The 17,893-nt window shown below is 55.9% G+C and overlaps 1 protein-coding gene across 4 annotated transcripts in view; it reads left to right on the forward strand.

The window, feature by feature from the left end:
• The first annotated feature begins 2,134 nt into the window (after positions 1-2,134).
• KCND3 (potassium voltage-gated channel subfamily D member 3) overlaps positions 2,135-17,893 on the forward strand; it is a 219,241-nt gene continuing 203,482 nt past the window's right edge. The window contains exons 1-2 of one of the 4 annotated variants that reach the window (XM_055139815.1): positions 2,135-2,406; positions 9,558-10,735. In XM_055139815.1, the coding sequence (XP_054995790.1) occupies positions 9,630-10,735 (1,106 nt within the window). In that variant the 5' untranslated portion in view covers positions 2,135-2,406; positions 9,558-9,629. Of the gene's footprint in view, positions 2,407-2,848; positions 3,191-3,396; positions 3,682-9,557; positions 10,736-17,893 lie in introns of those variants that run through there. The other 3 variants (XM_055139812.1, XM_055139816.1, XM_055139813.1) reach the window with 3 other exon arrangements.

Consider the following 17,893-nt stretch of genomic DNA (forward strand, 5'->3'; position numbering starts at 1 on the left):
TGTTGCTATACTCAAGCCAGCAGTTTCTCCCCTCCTGGCACATTTTTCTCACACTTCTTGCTTGTATCTCCACTGCCACTCACTAAGACCACTACCTGACTCATGATCCATACATTCCCGTGTCCTTACATGGGATCCTAAGGACTTGAAGGATGGCGTTTATCTGCATAAGGAACCCAAAAGACTCACAGCCTTAATCAGGGTGAGGAAATCCAGCAGAGAGAGCTCAAGTGCTTCCCTGAGGCCAGAGATGAGCAGCTGGGTTCTGTCCCGGCAGTCAGACCTCAAAGGCTGCACTTTTTCTCTCCAGTGGACACAGCATGCAGAAAGCAAAATGCCTGCTATGAGGCGTGGCTGTCCCTCCAGGTGATGGGCGGGTGCTGAAGCAGGCTGTTCCCAGGCCAGGGTGGCAGCAGTCACCCTGCCAGGCAAATGGGAGTCTTCGGAGGTGAGCCTGAGCGCTGAAAACCAGGGACCAGTTGCACAGACACGTGTCAGAAAGACAGCTAGCTGGACATCTCCGAGCTTGCCGGCCATGTGGGGACAAGTTCTGCAAATAGCGGCCAGAGCCATGGGCCTAAGCAGAAACCTCATGTGTGCACAGCTTGGAAAGGACGCGCACGCACACACACACACACACACACACACACACATATGCCAGTTGTCAATAAGAGCACTGTCTTTAAATAGAAAAGATAGCCTGAAATACATTGCAAGCAAGTATTCTCTCTCTCTCTGTCTCTCTCTCTGTCTCTCTCTCTGTCTCTCTCTCTCTGTCTCTCTCTGTCTCTCTCGCGTGTACACACACACACACACACACACACACACACACACACACACACACACACACGGCCAGCAGGGCCAACAGAGTGAATGATCAAATGCCATAGCCATGTGGTGGCAAGGAAGGACTCTATGGCCCTGGCAGCTCCCTACTTGCAGTTCCTATTTAAAATGTCTGAATTGGGAGCATGGACAAGCTCCCAAATTAGCTTTTTAAATAGAAGATGAGAGTTAAAGGAAAAGCGGCCCTGTCATGGGGGAAAAGCAAGTGAAAAATGCTGGCCAGGCCAGACCAGCAGCAGAGAGGGGGAAGCTGAGGCAGGCAGGCTGGAGAGATGCCAGGGAGGCTGGGAGCCGGTGGGAGGGATGGCAGCCGGGGGCTGTGGGGTCTGCAACTGCCCCCTCAAGAGACTCCTGCCTCTCTCTGGAGCTCTTATTTTCCAGGTCACCTGGTTGTTGGAAGGGCTGGTAAATGAAATCCACACTGGCCTAAACTAGAAATTCAGTCTTTCTATTTACCTCCAGCTCCTCGCTTATGTGACAGTATGGGAGGTATAGGGCCATGGGCATGGCCTGGAAAGAAGGTCTGCATCACTGTCCCATCCTCAGGCAGGGAGACCCAGGAGGGGGCGGGACCCAGGGACCTCCCCAGGAGGAAGGATGCTATCTGCTGCCTAGACAAGTCTCTAAGTTTTGAGGCCATCAGATGCAAAACAAAGGTAGGGGTGTAGGAAAGTTAGAAACTAGGCAGCCAAATACTGGGTTAGAGGATGAAGGAAGGTGTCTCTCCTGGCCAGGGAGTATGGGCCTCCTAGGGTCCTGCAGTCGGAGTTTGGCAGAAAATAGTCTCTCATGGAGGGGAGGGAGCTGGGAGGTGGGAGCAGAGCCAGGGCCTTCCCTGAATTCTTCCAGGGCTTGCCAGGGAGGGGCAGTGTTGTTAATCATTATTACTGTATGCAAATCAGCATGCAAATCCGCAGGCGCGGGACTCCTGGCAAAGGCTAATGGAGCCCACGCCCACGTTTTGAAGGGCCAATTGCACACCTTTCAGACAGGAACCTAAAAGCGGGGTTGGGGGAGCTGGGGTGAACGAGGGAGGCTCTAAGCCTAGCCCAAGCCACAAGGACAGATTCCCACAAGAAATGAAGTTTCCCCCACACTGACCCCGGGTCTGGTCTTCCCCTGGACCCCGCCGCCCCCCATATCCCAGGTTAGCACAAACCCCTTCTCCATGACTTGGCTTTTCCCTCTTCTCAGTCTCAGCCAGGCACCTCTCCGCACCCCAAACGGGGGCCCGCGGACCCCTGTTTTCCCAACCCCGCCGAGGGGGGAGCCAGCAGAGGCCCGTGGGAAGCTGGAGCGGACGGCAGACAGCGGAGTGTGGGGGTTCTGATCAGAGCATCCTACCCCGGGAGTCCGCGGGGTGCTCTGAGCTTGCGCCTCTCCATCCTTGCCTGAGCAGTGCGGATCCCTGCGTGGCGAGGAGCGGTGAAGACGGGATGCGCTTGGCTTGGGAGTTAGTTCACGCACCCGAGTCCAGACGCTCAGCTCTGGGTGCTGGCTGCACGTGGAGAGAAGGCAGGGCCACCCCCCACCTTCGAGCTGTGCCTGACGCTCAGGAAGGTGAGCAGGTCTTACGCGTGTGTGTGCATGTGGTGTGTGTGTGTGTGCGTGGTGTGTGTGCATGGTGTGTGTGTGTGTGTGTGTGTGTGTGTGTGTGCGCGCGTGTGTGCGCGCGCGCGCGCCCGGGGTGAGCTTGGGAGCTTGCACGAAGCAGGGCGGATAGGCAACGAGAAAAGCTACCGCCGGCGACAAGGTCCACACCCCGTGCACGCACACACACGAACACTTCCTGCCCCTCGGGCCCCCGAGCCCCCACGCACGCCCCCGCGGCCCCCGCCCCGCTCACCTGGCCGCGCTGGGGCCCGCGCCCACCCTGGCGGGCACACCCTAGGATTCCAGCACTCGGCGGGGAGACGCGCCCGGCTCTGCCTCGTCTCCCCGCCTCCCCCGCTCACGCGCGCGCCCTGTACATACACACGCGCGCACACACACAGGCACGCACACGCAGCACACACAGCCTCGCCGGAGTCACTCCCCCTCGCTCGCCCGCCCCGGGCGGCTGGGGTCCCCTCCGGAACGCGGGCGCCGCCTCGCCGCCGCCCCCGGCCTCACCGTGCGCCCCGCCCGCGCCGCGCCCCCGCCGCCTCCCGCCGCCGACAGGGACCCGGCCCGGCAGCCCGTGGCCCGGCGGGGCCCGAGAGGCGGCGGCGGGGAGGGCGGCTCCGCGGACGGACACGCGGACGGGCGGACGGACGGACGGACGCAGCAGCGGGCCAGCAGCGGCCGAGCGGGACGGCGGCGGCTCCGGGCCGCAGCCTCGGGGGCCGGGGCGCGCCGGCCGGAGGTAAGGAGGGACGCGGCAGGCTCCCCGCTCCCCGGCGCCGCGCGGCTCCCACGCCTGTTGCTCCGCGGCCCCCGCGCGCCCGGCGGGGTGGGCGCTGCCGGGGGAGGGGCGGGCGCGCGGGGGCGGGGACCGGGCGGGGGGGGCGCCTCGGCCCCTCTCCGCTCGCTCCCCTCGGTGGGCGCCCGCGACAGCGCCCCGGGAGGCGGCGGCAGGTGGCGGCCGGCTCTGGGTGCCCCTCCACCGCCGGCGCTCCCCGCCCCGCCCCCCCACCCCCCCCCGGGCTCTCGGTGAGTGAGAGGAGAGACATGGCCGAGGGTGGCCGCCGCCCGCAGTCGGGGGAGCCTGGCAAAGTTCTCCCGCGCGGCGAGCCGGCCGCGGGCTCCGCGTAGCCCGACCCGCCCGACGCCGCCCGCGCCGCGCGGGAGCTGGGCACCGGCTCGCCGTGACACGCAGGCCCGCGGGAAGGGAGTTCCAAAGACGCACTTTGCGAGGTATTTATGCCGCCGGGAGGCTTGGGGGGGGGGGGGGAGACGCCGCGGAAGGCACCGGGCAGCGAAGTTTACGGGGAATCCACTAGATTTCTACACTTGCGTCGTGTTGACATCGTAATCAAGTTGGAGAGGTTCTGTTTTGATCGCGGGCAGCCAGCGAATGGCAGCAACAGGCTCAGGCTCCGACCTGGAGTCTCAGGGTGCAGGGAAGGCTCGTGGAGAGCTTCCCAACTTTCTTCCCATCCGGACCCAGTGCTGGATGTTTGTGAGACCCCGTGTGGGTTGCTCTAGATGCACGTGGGTCGTTAGATGCACGTGGGTCGTTTGCATGGATCTGTGTCATGGTGCAAATTATCTTTTCCTTATTTACCGTCACTTCAAGGGAACCTGGTGAATGCGGTATGAATGCAGGACAAAGCGTCCATGAATGTGGACACATGGAAATCGATGTGTTTCTTTTCCCCTGATACTTGAATGCCACATGATGCAAGTACCACAAGGGACCTCCAGAGGAAAAAAGATTCCCAGCGTGTTCCCCTTTGCTGCCGAGATGCGTGTAGAGAAGGGAGCTGGGGAAAGTGCCCTGGCTAGCCTAGGAGTGGCACTGTGGGCATGGAGGAGCCTGTGTGCCCACGCCTGCACACTCAGGCTTCTCAGCAAGGTCCCTTGCCAGGAGACCCCTGGGCCCTGCCTTGGCCTGCCCTGGCCCCAGGATGGGCCCGCCCCGTCAGTGAGATGTAAAATGGTGGGAAATCAATGCGTGGGCCTCTGCACTTGAGCACTTTGGTGAGGTCACTGAAGGACAGGCCTCGGTGAAGTGACCTTTCTGCAGCCAAGGGGCAGTCCAGGTATCAGTCCCCAGAACAAGATCATTTGGCCACTATCTCTCCCAACAGACTCCGATGCTCTGCAGGGGAAACCCACTTCCCTGCACCCCTTTTCCAGATATTTTGCCTCTATTCCCTCAGCATTCACCTGTTTTAAAGGTTTCTCCCCTAGCCTCCCCCTCCATCATCATTCCCACCTTCAAAGTCTTCTGCCAAAAACAGAAATAGCTTCAGAGTTTTTATTGGTGAGGCGTCCACGTCCTAGTAAAACCTTGGCATTTGAGGCATGTGCTGAGCCATTGGTTGGAAACGGGGCCACACTGTGGTGCCTGTTGCAGGAACTCAGAGCCAGGCAGGAGGTGTCTTGCCCATCCGGGGAGCCCCAGAGGCCGCCTGGAGCTGACATGCGGGCAGGGCTGCCATGGGGGATGGCTGGCTGGGGAGGCTTTGGCCTTGGAATTCACAGGGACACTCGTTTGCCCCTTCCAAACCCAGGCACGTGCATGCACACAGCCAGAGGGTGATTGCTCCCTCCTTTCTGGTGCCTTTTGCTGGAGGAAGGGGTTTGAGCCTTCGGAGACAGCCTAGCTTCCATCTGGCCTTCTTTGGAAAGATGGTCATGGGCTGATGGAGTGGGGAGGCAGCTTTTTGGGGCAGAGAAGGGTTATTCCTCCCCACACATACAACTGTCCACTGTTCCACTGAGAGCAGCTTGTGTCTTTTCCATAGCTCTTGGAATGAAGGAAATTGGTTGGCCTGGGGTAGAGGGGGCTGCTTAGGAGGCTCAGCTAGGGTGGGTAGCAGGCACTGAGGTATCGGGATGGGGCAGCCCTGGGGAATGAGAAGGGGAGGGACCCCACTGCTGGCCGCACTGGGTTCTGTGGAGGCCCTCCCAGACCAGAACTCTCCTACCCTGCCACACAGCCCTCTTCAAGGCCCCGACTCCACAAGTTCCCTTTCAGAATAAAGCAGATTTGTCAAGGTTCAGAGGCCGGGGAGGGGGGGCACCAGGTCTGGGAGTCTGGGAACCCCAGGCAAGTGACCAGAGTTTCTGGGAGTGAATTTTAAGTTCTGGGTGATGTAGGCTGTGTGCTCTGAGTCTCAACTCCCCAGGAACTTGTCCCTTTGTTAAAAGCAACGCTGGGGCACTCTCCTTCTGGCTTTGCACTGGCAGCTCTCAGGAATGAGGTCTAGTGAGACAAGAGCCACAGCAGGGCATCCTGGCTTCAGCAGAAACCGGGTTCCTTGTCCCCTTCCCGTCCCTCTCCCTCATTGTCCTGCTGCTGTGGTCCCAGCAGGAGAGGCCAGCACACCTTTACAGGGAAAGAGCTGGAACAGCAACACTGACCTTCAGGACCCCTCACTCTTGGCTGCCAAGGCGCTGGAGAGGGTCTGAATCTTGCCCTGCAAGGCCTGTCAGATGTGCCCAGCCTGGAGCATAAAAGCCAGTTGGCCGAATGCCAATTAATGGTCTGTCTGAAACCATCCATTCCTATGTACTGTTGCCCCAAGAATAGCAAAGGAGTTAGGGGTTCCCACCCCCTACATCATTAAAAATTGGGGTGTAACTTCTCATTGGTCCTCTATAGCTGTGGGTTCTATGCTTTCAGTTAACTGACACCCACCTGCTTGAACCTATAAATGATGACTGGGGGAATAGAAAAATAATTTGCATATGAAGGGGACCTCTTCCACCCCCCAGGTCCCCAGATCATGGGTCAACAGTCTATAGAGCTTGTCTACAAAGAAGGAACAGATATGAGTCTCCAGCTCCTTCCTAGAAACTCGTGGGCAGAAATATTTGTTTGTAGAACTTTTCTGGAGATAAAGCATTGCTGAGAAAGTCCTGGAAGAGTGCTCAGAGCTGTCAGTGCCCAGCACATGTAAACTAAATCAGCATTGGGATTACCTGTCACTTGTGATTGAACTGGAGGCGAACCCCCCATACACACACATCTTCCCTTTTGTCCTCCAGGAGCTCAGTTGTGGGCTAAGAGGCTGCAGTGCTTCCCAACACCCTAGAAAGAGACCTGTGCATTGGCAGGGTAACTTTCTTGCAGATACTGGGAACACAGAGATGGCAGATGGGTCCCCGCTGCCGTGAGTGAGTGAGCCCTGCCTCTCTCCTGGGTTCCTGTCACCAAGAGCTCATTAGGCCGCTTCTGTTTTTCTGTTCCGAGTGGAGACATTTTGAGGGGAATGTCATTGTTTTTTCTGTTGTTGCCTGTGGCATCTGAATCACCCTCCCTTTTTGGGGAGGTGTGGTGGGCAGAGGGACCCGTGAATATTCTCCTTGGCATGTGCACGAGGGAGTGGAGGCTGAGATGGCTCCCTGAGAAGACTAAAGAAGGAGACTCTGCTCTTCATCTGTCATTTCTATCTGGAGCAAGAAAAGCCACCTCTGAAAGGACTTGCACTTACATGCAAGGCATGAGCAAAGTCAGGCATCTATGAAATTAGAGTTGCCTTTCTGAGCACCCGCTGATGTGGTCCACAGTGTCACCTCCTGGGATGTCAGGGGAAAAGTGGCAGCATTGTGGCCTTTCGCCTTTAGGAGCTTATTTGCAGATGGAAATGAAGTCAAGGGGCTGGCCGTGCCCTGACCTTCACGTAGACTGGCTGGGTTTAATTCCATCTCCTTGCTGTATTCTGCAGCTAGTTCTTTTTCCCATTTTCTTCACCTGAAAATGGGGGCCATAGAGTTTCTGCCCCTTAGGTTGGTGGGTCTGACTGACAGGATCCAGGCCAGGTGTGGCTGCCGTTGTGTGGCAGGACATGGTCAGGCTTCAGGGCACACCAGTGATTCTTCCAGGAGCCAGAAGAAGCCTTGAGGAGCCCTGAAGTATCATGGTTTAGGACTTGGGGTGCGGTCAAACTGTCCCGTGTGGAGTCCCCATTTGGCTCTCTCGCATAGAGGATGTGCTCAGCCATTGTTCGCCACCATCACTGATAAGACAAGCCCACGTGTGCAAGCCCCAGGGTGACATGGGTGCAAGACCAGAGGAATAGGTGCCATGCGGCACCCACAGAAGGAAAGTAAACTGTGGGGAGAGAACAGTCTTGCAGGGAGGGCGGGGAGGGGGGGGAGGCAGTGGGGTTCTAGGAAGATGAACACAGAGAGAGCAGAGCCCCAAGGGCAGAAGGCCCAGGACAAACCTTTAGGGCTTGGTGCCAAAGCAAACCGGCATCGTGTGGCCAAGGCTCACCTGGGTACCTGGGACCCTGTGCCGGAAGAGCAAGTCGAGATCTCTATGTGGAAATGTCAGACTAAAGAGTTTGGGCTGGATTTTTGTACATAGGCTGTGGGGAAATCTTGCTTTTGGAAGATTGCTCTGAGCAGAATGGATTTCAGGGGAATCGGAGAAACAGGGTTAGGGGGAGGGGGTGCATGAGAAAAGCAGGCCAGTGGGAAGGAGGCCGGAGGGAACTGGGGCCTAAATAAGGGCAGGGAGAGCAGTTGTTTCATCGTTTGTACACTCTGGGTGGGGCCTCGAGGAAGATGCCAGAGGGACAGGCACGGGGAAGGTTTTTAAAAAGTCTGGTGGTGGAGCCAGAAGTAGTGATCTAAGCACTCTAGGAGAGACAGGAGTTAGGAGCAGGAAGCCAGTTTCCAGATCAAGACGGAACAAACAGTTCTTCCCCGCCTATCCTTAAATGTAGAGTCCCACTGGAGGCCAGAGCAACCGTACCGCCGGTCAGGCATTCGCCTTGCATGTGGCAAACCTGGGTTTGGTCCCTAGGCCCACATAGGGTCCTCTGAGCCCCACTGGGAGTGACCCCTGCGCTCTGAGCCAAGAGTGAGCCCTGAGCACCACCGGATGTGACTCAAAGAACAAAAGAAAAGACTTAAAAATAAATAGTCCAAGCAGCTGAGCTCCTGAAGCCCCCAGCAATTTTGCATTCAGACAGGCTCTGTGTAGGGCTAGTGAGCACCGGAGCATGCCAGCTCCAGACCATGTCCTGTGGCTGTTATGGCATTTCTGTGTCACCACATGGCTTCCCACAGATGGCATGCATTTGGGATTGCAGAGTCATTTCACTATCATCTTTAAAAAGCCAGATTTGGAAAGGTAAATCTGTTTCCCAAAGCCAAAATAATTCTCCTTGCCATGGTTCCCGCCAGCCCCGCAGATGCTGGGCGGCACGTCCTGGGTGTGGCTTAGGAAACAGAGGGTGATGGGATGGAGTGGGGAGCCTAGTGCTGGAGGCATGTCCAGGGCTGGGGTGGGGCCAGGTGAAGGAGCTGGCACGGGAAAGAGTGAGGTTATGTAACCCAAGGGAGGGGATAGGTGGACAGATGGAGACAGGAGGCGAGGAATGTGCAGAGAGTGTGGATCGTCGTGTCCAGGAGGAACAGGGACCAGATGTGAGAGGCAGATGAGCCACGGATCCCAGCCCCTTTGCAGGGTGGGCGAGGGACCCTGCCTATCTCCCACCTTTACCTGGGGCTCCATGGAACAGCTCGGTCCCTGGACGGGGAACAGGCCTCTACCAGACTATGTATCTCCCGTTTCTTACCTCCCACCAGAATTTTCCAGCCTGGCCAGGCCTGGCCTCCTCCACACAACTGAGGAGTAGCAAGAACGTGCATTTCTCATCTCCCTCATCCACACCCTGATTGCTCTGGTGGGTGAAGAGTGAAATAAAAATTAGCATGTTTATCCCACTTTTAAATTCGTTTAATGAGAACTCATTTACCCTCTCCCAATTTAAACTCGTAATAACGCCATAACCTTTCCAAGCTGATTATTACCTGCACCTTCCAAGGTCTCCCCGCTAAAGAGGCTTTCCCTCCAAATGCTCTGGAGCCCTCGAGGAACTTGACAATTTGTCAGGCAGTCAACAACATCTGGTGATTCTGCTCCACAGCCCCGAGCTGTGCCAGGGGCCCTGGAGACAGTCCTTACTCATGGGGAGGATATTTCCATTTAACCCATTTGCCTTTACTCGTTGGGCAGGCGGCACTCACAGACCCTCCCTGTGGTGGCGTTCCCTACCCGCAGGCTTGGGGCTCACCTTGTTTCCTGCTCTTCTCCTCCCTTCTCCTAGGAGCCACTGAAGTAACTCCAAGCTGCTGTGCCTGGTGGCCACGCAGGGGCTGGCTCGGGACCTGGAGTCACCATGGCGGCGGGCGTGGCGGCTTGGCTGCCCTTCGCGCGGGCCGCGGCCATCGGCTGGATGCCAGTGGCCAACTGCCCCATGCCCCTGGCCCCGGCCGACAAGAACAAACGGCAAGATGAGTTGATTGTCCTCAACGTGAGTGGCCGGCGCTTCCAGACGTGGCGGACCACGCTGGAGCGCTACCCGGACACGCTGCTGGGCAGCACGGAGAAGGAGTTCTTCTTCAACGAGGACACCAAGGAGTACTTCTTCGACCGGGACCCCGAGGTCTTCCGCTGCGTACTCAACTTCTACCGCACTGGCAAGCTGCACTACCCGCGCTACGAGTGCATCTCGGCCTATGACGACGAGCTGGCCTTCTACGGCATCCTGCCCGAGATCATCGGGGACTGCTGCTACGAGGAGTACAAGGACCGCAAGCGCGAGAATGCTGAGCGCCTGATGGATGACAACGACTCGGAGAACCACCAGGAGGCCCTGCCATCGCTCAGCTTCCGCCAGACCATGTGGCGCGCCTTCGAGAACCCACACACCAGCACGCTGGCGCTGGTCTTCTACTATGTCACTGGCTTCTTCATTGCCGTGTCGGTCATCACCAATGTGGTGGAGACAGTGCCCTGCGGCTCGGTGCCTGGGCGCAAGGAGCTGCCGTGTGGCGAGCGCTATTCTGTGGCCTTCTTCTGCCTGGACACAGCATGTGTCATGATCTTCACCGTCGAGTACCTGCTGCGGCTCTTCGCCGCACCCAGCCGCTACCGCTTCATCCGCAGCGTCATGAGCATCATCGACGTGGTGGCCATCATGCCCTACTACATCGGCCTGGTCATGACCGACAACGAGGACGTGTCGGGCGCCTTCGTCACGCTGCGAGTCTTCCGCGTCTTCCGCATCTTCAAGTTCTCTCGCCACTCGCAGGGCCTGCGCATCCTGGGCTACACGCTCAAGAGCTGCGCCTCAGAGCTCGGCTTCCTGCTCTTCTCCCTCACCATGGCCATCATCATCTTCGCCACTGTGATGTTTTACGCCGAGAAGGGCTCCTCGGCCAGCAAGTTCACGAGCATCCCTGCCTCCTTCTGGTACACCATTGTCACCATGACCACGCTGGGGTGAGTCGCCCCCTGGTGGGCAGGTGCGGGATGGCGGGTGGGCAGGTGTGTTGCAACTTGGCCGTGTGGATGCTTAAGCTTAGCAGAAAGCCTTACTTTCAGGTTGGGAGACCAGCAATCTAGCCTTGTAGAGAGATGCAGTGATTTTTTGGGGAGTGTGGATGGGGTGCCCTCCATGCAGAATTATCTTTTCTTAGGAGGTGGGGCATGTGAGAGTAAAACATGGAAAATGGAGCCACCTTGGCCTGTTTCTATGAGGAGGAGGTGTGGGGTGGGGTCATGGTCCACTGTGCCCAGTGCCGAGTAGCTAGGCTGCGGGCAGGAAGTGGGCGGCTGGAGGAAGCAGACTGTGAGCAGTTTGTTGAATGGATGCTGTGGAGTGAGGCCAGACTCCCCTTAAGCCATGTGCTGGGCCCCACTCTTTTTGGGTTCTTCCTATGCATCTTCTTTATGCTTACATTTGCCGGCATTCTTCCTCTCTCACCTCACTTCACTGCTGTCACATGGGCTCCACGGTTCTGAGGTGTAGAGCAGACTTTCTCTAAGTAATTCTCGCTGTGGGTCTTGTGTGCAAAGCAAGGCACCTGGTTGGTCATTTTCCCTCACCGGAGGGGGACCAGCTTGCTTCTTGAGCCCACTCTGCCTGAGTGACCCTGTCTACCTGCAGGATTGTGAGATGATTTGAATGGATCGTGTGGTCAGGCTCAGAAGCAGTGGTGCCCTCAGAGGGGTCAGATGCACTTAGCAAGGGCAAGGGGAGGGGGCTGTGTTTGTTCCACTCCCCGAGGTGCCCTCTGCAGCCAAGGTCATGGGTATGTATTCATAGTGCTGGGCTGGGCACAGGGAGGAGAAGGCAGTCTGCTCCTTCACAGGATTTGCGCCCTTGAATACATGTATTATTTCTTAGTGGGTTCTGCTTCTTCCATTGTAATAATTGAGGCTAATACAAAATCTCTTCATCACTCATATACTAGCTCTGTGTTTGCTGAGGCCAGGAAGCCTTATATCGTTGATGGAGAATTTATGAAGCTTTTTATTTGGGCTTTGACAATTTCATTGGCGGTGTCCTGGTGATTCAGTTTTTTCCCCTTTTCTTTCCCATTCCAAATGTGGTGGTGTTGTCAGTGTGGGCTTTTCCAAAGCATCTTGCGTGCTTTTTGGGAATGACTGTGAAGGGGAGGGGGCCTTTTTAATGGCTGTGTTTGTCATCTGACCACATGAGAGGAAAGAGTCAGTGGCAAAGCAATGACTGTCTTTGTTCATTTGCAAAGAACTTGTTTGATGGGGGCATTTGACTTATCTTTCAACTGTCTAACAGAGGCCAACTAGCACCGCCCCCTACCACCCCCCGCCCCCGCACCACACATATACACACACACACACACATACACACAAAGAGTTGGTGTAAGGTGTGAGAATGTCTCCTCATTTCTCCTTGTCTCATGTGTCACTCAGGACTTGACCTCACTGGGGTCTCGAGGCCACCAGGATGGGTAGGGAGGCCACCAGGCACTGGATCGGGTTACTGAGACTTTGCCTTCCCTGTCGTCAGAACCCCAAATGGCCATGATCCTGACATGGTTCTGGATGTCCTGGGTCCCTCCAGTCTCCTGTGATGGGACTCGAGAAACCAGAAAGGGTTTTCAGGCTGCCATGGGTGAAAGCAAGGTGGATAAGTGGGTGGCCACATTCAGATGCAATACATAGAAATGTCAGCAGCCACCTGCCCCATTACCTTTGATTAGACGTCAAACAGCTTCTGTGCCTGCCGTGTGCCTGCACTGTAGAGGGTACTGTGCACCCATCAACTGAGTCTTCAGGATAGAACCAAGTGCTTTTCTACCACTTCCTGGGTGCAAAAGATGCAGTTAGGGAAGTTACCCAGGAGTTTGGTAAGTCTTGGTCGGCGTTGGCTGAGAAGGAGCAGAGCTGATGTCATATCCCATCAGACTGTCTCCACTGCCCATTCTCTCTCCCCTCACCAGCTGCTGTTCCCTGCATCAGGGAGAAGCCAGACCTTCTGAGTTGCTGCTCTGTGATGGTGGCCTCAGAGTGCCAAGGTCCTGTCTTGTCGCTGTCTAAGAAAGTTCTGGTCTGGTGTGTGCCTCATTCAGGCACTCGCTGGATAGGACAGTCTCCTCCTCTAGCCTGATGAAAGCTGCCCTGCAGCTCATGGCAGAATCCAGTGCTTGTCTGCCACTGGGTACAGGAAGGGTCAAACCCCTAGGCTTTATGCTACTACATTACTGGCTTCTGGTGTCCTTTCACAGCTGCCCTGTCACCACACGGTGAGCCTGACTTTAGGAAACTGCCCTCAGTCTCATTTTTGGGTGGGGAGTAGGAAGGTGGTGCTGGGGCAGGGGAAGCTGCTTGGGGAACAGATGCTTCCCTCCCAGTCCGGGGGCTCTCACCCGTCCCTTCCTCATGCACTGGGCACTGAAACTTCTCTCCTTTGGGAGGAGAAACCAGTGGGAAAGAAAGGACTCATTGGGGTGTATCTTCCTTAATCCCAGTTAAAGAACTTTCTGGAAAGTAGGCTTTTCCTTACCCTTTGCCTGGGTGGGTGCTGGTTTGGGTTACTCAGACTTTGACCTGGGCTGGCACTGGGAACCATGGCTGACTCTGAGCTGAGGCTCTGCAGGGCTGGCATTGGGTAGAAGGCCCCCTGGAGGGTCCTAGGACAGCCTTTCTCAGGCCCTACCTGACCTCCCTGCCCCATGAGCTGTGGTCTGGCCCCATGAGCTGTGGTCTGACCCAGTCTTCCCCAGACTGAGTGCCACCAAAGGCCAGCAGCCAGCACTCTGCCTCGTTTGACTTTCTCTGTGCCAGCTCCCAGCAGCTCCTGGTACATGGTCCTTCCCCTCACGCGCACCCCTCCTGCCCCAGCTCCCTGCAGATCAGGGCCAGGCCCCTGGCTGCTGGTCACTGGTGACAGAGCTGCTCTTTGGGGCTTTGCCAACCTTTCCCTGCTGTCCCAGAACCCCCACAACTGAGATGGGCTGTCCACTGGGAGGGGGCGGGTGTCCACTGGAACGGGGTGGGTGTCTGCTGGGAGGGGGGCGGGTGTCTGCTGGGAGGGGGAGCCACCAATTGGAACTGACTTTCCTTTGCACCACCATGCTGCTGGGGAGACCCCTTTGACCAGCCTTGGCTTATTTTACAACACCCCCCCACCCCTCAGCTCCTGAGTGCACCCTTGGTGGACTAATCTATGATCTGAATGGACACGATCCATAAACTGGACCCCTTGTCATCTCCATTAGCAGAGGGAACAGATGACACAGAATTCCCAGTAACGGGAACAGACCCCTCAGCGGCCCCCCGCAGCTCGTATGCCCACTCACTTTGGTTTGTCTTTGCCGCACCCTTTGTGGCCCCACCTGCTTGGTGAGGGTAGAGGACACTGCAGGCTTGGATCTCGGGCAAGGCCCCCATAACACCTGTCCACCGCTGCCCACTCGGCTCTGTTATGTAATTAGGCCCTGCAGCCTATCTGTCCCCTGCGCCCTGGGATGAGAGAGCTTTTGACAGTCTTCAAAAATCACTTCAATGAAAACAGAATCAATCTTGACTTCTTCCAAGCAGGATGCAGCCTCTGGGTGATTTGCATTTCCCTCCAAGACTCCTGGACAGGGCCTGCCTGAGGTTCCAGGAGCCTAGCAAAGCAATATAGGCACCCCCAGAGGGGGTGCTTGTTGAGGCACCCTCTCCCCACACACCACAGGTGCCCGAGTGCAGCCTAGTCCAGGCCTGCTTGAGGCAAAGTTTCAGTTCCTGGAATTCTGACTGGACCCTTCGCAGGGTAGCACAGTCCGTCAGCCCCTACTTAGGCCCCAGCCAGCAGCCCTTGCCCACCCTGACCTCAGCTCCCTTCCTTGGATGAATGACCTCAAGGTCTTCTCTGGGTTTGGAAGTTCTTCTCCCATCGTTCCCTGTCAGTACAGACTGCTGGAGGCCCAACAGAGAATGTTTCATTCATTCAGCACTTATTGAATGTCTGCCGCATGCTTGACAGCACTCATGGTTGGTGCTGAGAGCACTCGGGCGCTGGGTCTGTGCTCAGCCCATGTCAGGGGACACAGGCAGAATGGACTGAGGGAGACTTGCTTCTCTCCCTGTCAGCCCTAGTTATCCCTCCCCTCCCGCTGCTGGAGAGACACCCCCCACTCCTCGGCTGACTCCTGTCACCTTCCCCCAAACTCAGCTGCATCATTCCCTCCAGACCCTGAGCCTCGGTACCTCTGCCTGCCAGTTGCCACCGTTGATGACTATTTTCTGTGTCTTTATCTTCTGCCCGGAGCCAGCGCATCAAGGGCAGTTCTGGTCCCGCGATCATTGTGTGATCTCTGCCAGCATCACGTTCCTTGTTTACTAACCATCTGCTTGTCACTATGAGAGCCAAAGAGGTGCTGTCCCAGCAGCTGTTTGTCCTGGGGTCAGACCGTGTGTCTGTGGGCGGGCAAGGCTGGGCGTGGAGCCTGAGCAGGGCTCTCTCATTCTAGCCTCCCCAGGTACGGGGCTGGCTGGCTTGCCTGGAAGCAGAAGCCTTTGACTGTCCCTGCAGTGGACTGCTTGGCCCTGCCCGTCCCCCTGCAGACTATGCTGCCAAGGGCAGCCCATAAATGGAGCCACAGATGGGCCCCTCCCAGGCTGCCACCCACCTCCTGTGTGGACACATCAGAAGCTCGTTGAGCACCTACTTGACCCTGGGGAATGTAGCATTGTATCACCGTCATCCCGTTGTTCATCAATTTGCTCAAGAAGGCACCAATAACGTCTCGATTGTGAGACTTGCTGTTACTATTTTTGGCATATCGAATACGCCACAGGTAGCTTGCTAGGCTCTGCCATGTGAGCAGGATACTCTTCTTAGTTTGCTGGGCTCTCCGAGAGGGATGGAAGAATCTAACCTGGGTCAGCCACATACAAGGCAAATGCCCTACCCACTATGCTATTGCTTCAGTCCATGTAGCCACAAAGAAAGCATGGAGAGGTTCCTTATAGAGGGCTTTGTTCTTGGTTCTCTGGGAGAGAAGCAGCTAACAGAGCTGAGCAAACGCCTCTTCTCAAGCTGCAGGTTCTGGTGGGAGATAAAGCCCGGGAGGCAGGTGGAGAAGGAGGCTGCTGCTCTGTGTGAGGAGGTCAAGTCTGGCTTCGCTCAATCATCTTCCGGCAGAGCCCAGGAGTTTGCATTCAGTAAATAAGCATACTTGCTCTCTTGCCACATGTGTTAGGTGTCCACAAACTGCTTCCCCATCCCAGCCTGCAGCCGCTGCCAACACACACATGAAGGAGGGAACGGGGCCACCAGGCTGGTTGGTGATCAGTTGCCGTTTATTCCGATCTCTGTCCATCCATTTATCCCATTATCCCCGAGCGCCTGTTCCAGTCTCACACTGCCCCTCATTCCTATGTCCTCCTGTCCCTCATGCCACCATCCCTGTACACAGTCCCACAACCTTAGTCTAGAGCCCAACCTCCAAGCGTTGGGGTTAGCAAGTACACCTAGATCAGATAGCACAATCACACATGTAAAGCCCTTCCCGTCCTTCCTTAGAAGCTCTTCTAGGACAAACATCTCCTGCCAGGAGATCCCCTCAAGGGCAGAATTTCATCTAAAGACAAACTTCTCCTTTCCTTAGTCCATAAGCAATCGTCTTAGATTTATTTCTTAATAATCTTTCCAGTCATTTTGTATGGACACAGTATCACTTGTAGCACTGTCCTCCCATTGTTCATCGATTTGCTCGAGTGGGCACCAGTAATGTCTCCATTGTGAGACTTGTTGTTACTGTTTTTGGCATATTGAATATGCTGCAGGTAGCTTGCCAGGCTTTGCAGTGTGGGTGGGATACTCTTGGTAGCTTGCTGGGCTCTCTGAGAGGGAATCGAACCCAGGTCAGCCGCATGCAAGGCAAACGCCCTACCCAGTGTGCTATCACTCCAGCCCATGGGCACAGTAATAAATATATTAATCTTATGGGGTAGCTCTTCTGGGGACATCTCAGTATAGATCCCAGACTAAAGATCTCAAACCAGATTAGTCCTTCCTAACCCTAACAGGGTCCTTGTCCGTCACTTTTTTTGGAGTCATGACAGAATTCTTCCACAGCTATGCTCTTAAATTATAAGTTTTATGGCACTTGACCTGTCCCTTTTTGATGCCAGGGTAGCTTACAGCTTGCCCTGGGTCCATTCAGTGCCTTCATTAGGACTCTGCTTTGGGGTGCTAGGAACTAAGGGCAACTGAGGCTTAAGTTGAGTATATATGACAGATGCCCAGGAGTAAGTAGTATTTGGAGTCAATTAACTCCCAAGTTACAAAAGCATAGCATTAAGTATCTTCCTGTGTCTATACAAAAAGGACATTGCTATAAAGTAAACCATGCAAAGGACATAAGGGAAAGAGAAAAGACATATTTCACTGACAAATACAAAATTCAGAGTTCTTAAAAGGATCTGACCTCACAAGTCACAGGTTCTGATTAGGGGAAGTGAGTGTTTAACAGAGAAAGCAGAGCACAGAGAAGTTGAATCCCGAGGAAATGGGAGTACTATGGGAGCATGATGGGTGTAACCCGATAAACCTATACTCATGGCAGAGGAGAGAGGACAAATCAGTGTTATCCTACATAAGAGGACTATGAGGATCTCGGGGAAAAGTTTCCAGCCGAGGGGGCTATGGGGGCCAAGACCACCAGGCAGGGGACCTCTGTCCTGGTAACAGTGGTTATTTGTCAAGTTGTCACCGCACGAGCCAGGGCAGGTCAAGGAGATGAGCAGCACCCTCAGGAGCACCGCCAGGCCTCATGCTTGGCCTGTGTCTGCGTGGAGTGGGGAAGCTAATGGGACCCTAGGAGAGGGCTTGGGGAAGAAGCGGATTTGTGTTTGGAAGACATCGCAGGGATGAAGGGATGCAGGACACGGAGATGCAGGGATGAAGGGATGCAGGACACACCATACCTTTCGGGGAAAAAGAATTTAGAGACTATAGTAGAGACATGTTAAAGAGACAGGCCCCAGTGGGTATGGGTATAGTCATTCTTAGTCGAGAATTGCTGTCTGCTGGGATTGAGGTCAGGACTTCCTCAGGAGTGAGCTAGGGAGGGGAGGAATATGCCTAAGGGCTGGGCCACAATTGGGGCAGTGTCAAAATTG

Source organism: Sorex araneus, chromosome 5 (genome assembly GCF_027595985.1).
Source record: "Sorex araneus isolate mSorAra2 chromosome 5, mSorAra2.pri, whole genome shotgun sequence".
Taxonomy (NCBI): Eukaryota; Metazoa; Chordata; class Mammalia; order Eulipotyphla; family Soricidae; genus Sorex; species Sorex araneus.